The sequence below is a fragment of the Manacus vitellinus genome, unplaced genomic scaffold, assembly GCF_001715985.3.
Source record: "Manacus vitellinus isolate BGI_N305 unplaced genomic scaffold, ASM171598v3 scaffold_18_pilon, whole genome shotgun sequence".
Lineage (NCBI taxonomy): Eukaryota > Metazoa > Chordata > Aves > Passeriformes > Pipridae > Manacus > Manacus vitellinus.
The window spans coordinates 2,530,890-2,535,713 of NW_021939324.1; the positions used below are offsets into that span (position 1 = coordinate 2,530,890).

Sequence of the window (4,824 nt, forward strand, 5' to 3'; positions counted from 1 at the left end):
CAATGGCGAATCGTACATTGCCTTTCACCAGTTCTTTACAGGCCCCAGCTGGAAAACCAGGCTGATACTGGGACAAAAGTGTTCTGCCCTGGAGTGCAGGTCCCTTCCAGCTCCTCTCACAGATCAAGCCCTGCTTCCAGTTTTGTGCATTCAATTACAACACAAACAGACAAAAGAGGTGAGAACTCACTGTCTTTTAACAATATATTTGTTTATATATTATCCGTTAAACAAAACACTATCTTCTGAAGTAAAGTACCCCTGCTGGTACTGGTAGCAGGGACACCAGGATGGTGTGGGCTGGAGTGAGTCCAGGGAAACCCAGTTCTCCCGTGAAGAGGCCCTGTCAGCCAGAGAGCAGCTGGGACAAGCGGGCAGAGGTGCGGGGTCTGTGCCCATGTTCCTGTACAGCTGGGCGAGCTCTGCTGCAAAGATCCCTGGTGACAGGCGGCAGCTGTTGTTGAACTTTGTGTTTGCTTGGTCTCTCTCGCCCCTTCCTGCTCCATCTCCTGACTCTGCTTTGCTTTTATCTCTACATGGAGATAGAGATTGAGATAAAGAAAGAGACTCTTCCCAGAAAGAATCTCTATGGGCTTGTCCTTGTGCTGCTCTGTCTCCCTGGGTCCTTCTGTACGAGAGCTTTCAGAGGAGTCTACTCATGGATATGAATTAAGAGCCCAGTTAAAGGACCATACCACAGAGATTTTGGCAAAGTGCTCCCAGGAGCTGCCTTGGCACTCCAGCACTGTGCAAACACTCCATTGCCAATGGTAGCAATAAATAACTCTTGTGAAAAGCCAACTCACGTGTCTCTCCTCAGCCATGACGTGACTATGGCACAGGCCATTATGGTAAGCAGGAGCACAGCTGAGGCTGCTGCAGTTCCTAAGATATAGTTCTTGCTAAGCCCCTGATAGTCAGCAGTTTCGGCTTTTTCCAGTGTAGCTGACCCTGGCAGGAGAAAGGACAATGCAAGAGACAATGTTTGTGCTCTGCACTATAGATAATCTCAGATTCAGGGCACTTCAGATGCACAAGGGATTTTGTTTTCAGAGACTAGTGCCTCTGGCTCTGGTGTCGTAGGACCAGGGGACAAGAAGGATCCTTTAAGGTTCTCCTGGAGAAGAGCCTGCACCAGCACTGCCCAGTTTGTTCCTTCAGGCTGCAGGCCAGGGCTGTGTGCTGGGGACCTGCAGTTCATCCTTGGAGAGTGCTGCAGGGATACACCAGAAATACTCCTCTTTTCAAACACCAGCATCTCCTGAGCACTCACTTAAAGGACGTTTCTGGAGCTCAACAGGTGTCCTGGTGCCTTGTATTGCCTCTCCTTCTTCCCCTGAGACTGGCACTCTGTCTCTTTCTCCCATCTGGAAGGTCTCCTTCTGCACAGCCTTAGGTTCCATCTCTTTAGAAAGAACATGGGACAGTTTCATTAGAAGTAACTGTCCCTCATCAGGAACACGATACCATGTCCATGGCACTTGGCAAGCGGCAGGGAGGAGCCCACTGTCCCCCAAAACAGGAGGAAAAGCACAGCCAAATTTTTTGTGAGGCAACTAGAAATGTAGAGCCAAACCACCCAAGACTGAATTCACCAAATGAGCCATTCTAGGAAACCCTTCAAGTAAGTTGTCTGACCTCACGCTGGGTGTCCAGCTCCAACCCACCCCTGACCCTGAGATCTGGAAAGAGCAGCCAAGATTTCCTGGGACATCACTTCTGCCTTGATGCTGGGCTGTGCATGAGCCAAACACAAACTCAGCACAGCCCTGTTCCTAACACCTGGATATCAGCATCTGCACAGAGCAGCTCTGGCCAATAATGGTACAAGTGCAGCAGCAGTTGCCCCTGGCTCTCAGCTGGAAGCCCGTCTAGGAGCAGGAGCTCTGCTGTCTCTGTGGCTCAGCAGCCCACACAAGGTGTGAAATGGAGTGTCCTTGCAGTGAGGCTCTGACTGATCCCTTCTTGCTGCATAGGCTACAGCAGATCCCCAGAGTAAGCGAAAAGTTCAGCATCCCAAGTCCTACGGTTAAGAGAGTGGGATATACTAACCAGATGCAGCTTTCTCCAAGGCTCTTAGGAGCTCCTTTGGAACTACAGGTATCTTCTGGGAATCCTTCACTATTTGAGATTTTAGAAGGACGTTAACATATGAAGATACATTTCCCATGAACAATATGCTAAAAAAGGGGTCTTTATTCTGTGAAATAGCAGAGCCTGACTACTCACCCTTGAGATACCAGCTTGGAATCAACATGGAATCTGGCTCAGGAGCTGGAAGATGCCTTCCTTTGGCCACATCTACAACCAAACACCCACAAGAAGTTACCATCACACCTCAAGGGCAGAAAGTGTAAGGGGGTCAGGGAATGACAGGCCACACAGACAGGTCTGTGTTCTCACAGCTGCGGGGGTGCCTGGCTGCCCTTGGGACTTTGAGCTGGCAGCTCTGAAAGGAAGCAAAAGCCATGATGTGCCCACGTGACCTGCCTGTGGCTCAGTCCTGGAGCTCAGCCACGAGGTTGGATAACCATTGCAATGTGATGGATGAGTGCCAAGTTTCTGGCCCTGCACTGCCACTCCCCTCCTCCCTGATCACGAGGACCCTGTCTCCCCACAACCCCTGAAGCAGCTGCAGCCCCTCCACACCTCTCCGGGCTGTGTCTGCCCCACTGCCCGCACCGTGCTGCCTTCCTGGCTCACCCAGTCCTCGCCCTGGCCACACTGCCACCAGCCCAGGGTGGGTGCTGGCCCCCGCCTGCCTACCTGCTCCCTGCCCTTGCATTGGAGCAGACTGGGCATCCTGGGCTTGCAGGGCCACCAGAAAGAGGAGGAGGCAGCGGGTGAGGACCATGACCCCCAGTGCTCGCAACATGCTGCTGCTGCTGCTGCCTCAGAGGTGTCCAGAGCTGGCACTGAACAGCAGATCACAGTGGGGCTCTGTGACCTCACATCAAATAGGGCTCTCTGTCCTCACATCCCCACTGGCCCCTTCCCTCTACTAGGGCTCTCCAAAAAAGTCCCTGAATCTGCCCGCTGTTGAATTTCCTCGTTCTGCATTGGTGTGGAAGGAGCAGAAGTGGAGAAGGGTGGATCTGTTTTGGGAGACAGCACTGTGCATGGGAGTGCAGAGGCACTTGGGTCTTGCTTACAGAAATTGCTATCATAAGCCTCGCTATGAAGGCTGCATAAAAGAGCTAAGTGCAAGTGCCTTTCCTTGGTCCTCTTTTTGTCTCCCAGCATTCCGGTGAGAAACTTGCTTTTCCCACTAGTTTTGCTCCAGGTTCATGACGTTTGAAGACAGCACTTCTTCCCTCTGCTACCCTCCCTCTAACATCGGCATGCTGCCCTCAGGCTTATCCTAAGTGGGCATGGCTTATTCCCTTCCCGGTTCCAATCTCATTTAAAGCTCTCTCATTGAGCCCTGCCAACTCCTAATCAAAGATCCTTTACCCCTTTGAGACAGTGGTACTTCATCTGCTGCCACCAGGCCTGGTGTCCTCTAAATGACCCGTTGTCCAACCCACCCCGTTCTGCTGGTAACATCAGGCTTGGAGCCCGGTAGGATTTTCCTCCCTCATCATTCTCTGCAATTGGCAGGATAGCAGAAAACACTGCATGTGCCTCAGATCCCTCAACAAGTCATCCAGAGGCCCTGAAATCTCTCTTACTTGTCCTCAGGCATCATGAGGTACTGATAAAGGGCACATACAAAGGTGTAGGTTCCAACAGCTAAAAATTAACACAGATGACCTTCTTGCTGAGCAGCTCTTGAGGGAAAGAAATATTCATGACTTGTGTGTGCAGGGCCCCCAAGGCACAGAAAGCTCTTGGAAGGCCTTCTAGAGCACCTTTGGTAAAATTGCTCAGGAAGCACCTATTAAACCCCAAGTGTTCATAACCTCAAGCATACAGGCAATGACAGCTCTCCTCTGGGATGTTCCCAAGGCTCATAACCAGCATCCAGCTGAGAAGCTCAGTGAACATGGCCAATGCCATCCTCTGGAATCAAGCACAGATCAGAGAAATCACTTCACACTCAGAGAAAGGAGGAAATGAGAAAAAACTGATTGTCCACGCTTCCATGGATAACAGGCTGTGAAAGGCCGCACCAGCATCAACTGTGCATGTTTCTCTGGGCCAGGGACCAGCAGTTCATCCAAGGGGAGCAGGGCTGCTGGGCTAGAGCTGAATCTCTTGTTTTTCCGGGTGGGTGTCTCCTGAGCTTGCCCCTCTGGGATGTCCCAGTGCCACAGTGACTCTAGTGCTGAGTTTCTGGCCCTGCACTGCCACTCTCCACCTCCTTGATCATGAGGACCCTCTCTCCCCACAAACCCTGAAGCAGCTGCAGCCCCTCCACACCTCTCCGGGCTGTGTCTGCCCCACTGCCCGGGCTACCGGTGCTGCTTCTGCTGGCTCACCTGGTCCTTGCACTGGCCCGCACTACAGCCCAGGGTGGGTGGTGCCGCCGCCTGCCTTACCTGCTCCCTGCCCTTGCATTGGAGCAGACTGGGCATCCTGGGCTTGCAGGGCCACCAGAAAGAGGGGGAGGCAGCGGGTGAGGACCACGACCCCCAGTGCTGACAACATTCAGGCAAGAACTCACTGCTTTTATGAAAAAAAAGAAAAATTTTTCATTTAAAAAATCATCATCTTCTGGTGTAAAGTATCCCTGTTAGTAAAGGGACACCAGGACGGTGTGGGCTGGAGTGAGTCCAGGGAAACCCAGTTCTCCTGTGAAGAGGCCCTGTCAGCCAGAGAGCAGCTGGGACAAGCGGGCAGAGGTGCGGGGTCTGTGCCCATGTTCCTGTACAGCTGGGCGAG

The 4,824-nt window shown here is 52.3% G+C and overlaps 1 protein-coding gene across 1 annotated transcript; it reads right to left on the reverse strand.

The window, feature by feature from the left end:
* Positions 1-219: 219 nt before the first annotated feature.
* On the reverse strand, positions 220-2,881 carry LOC115307366. Its single transcript, XM_029959037.1, has 6 exons — positions 2,767-2,881; positions 2,230-2,301; positions 2,053-2,121; positions 1,274-1,405; positions 807-951; positions 220-532 (listed from the first exon to the last, which is right to left on the reverse strand). The coding sequence occupies exons 1-6, from the start codon at positions 2,873-2,875 to the stop codon at positions 220-222; spliced, it is 840 nt and encodes a 279-aa protein (XP_029814897.1). The 5' UTR covers positions 2,876-2,881.
* Positions 2,882-4,824: the final 1,943 nt, after the last annotated feature.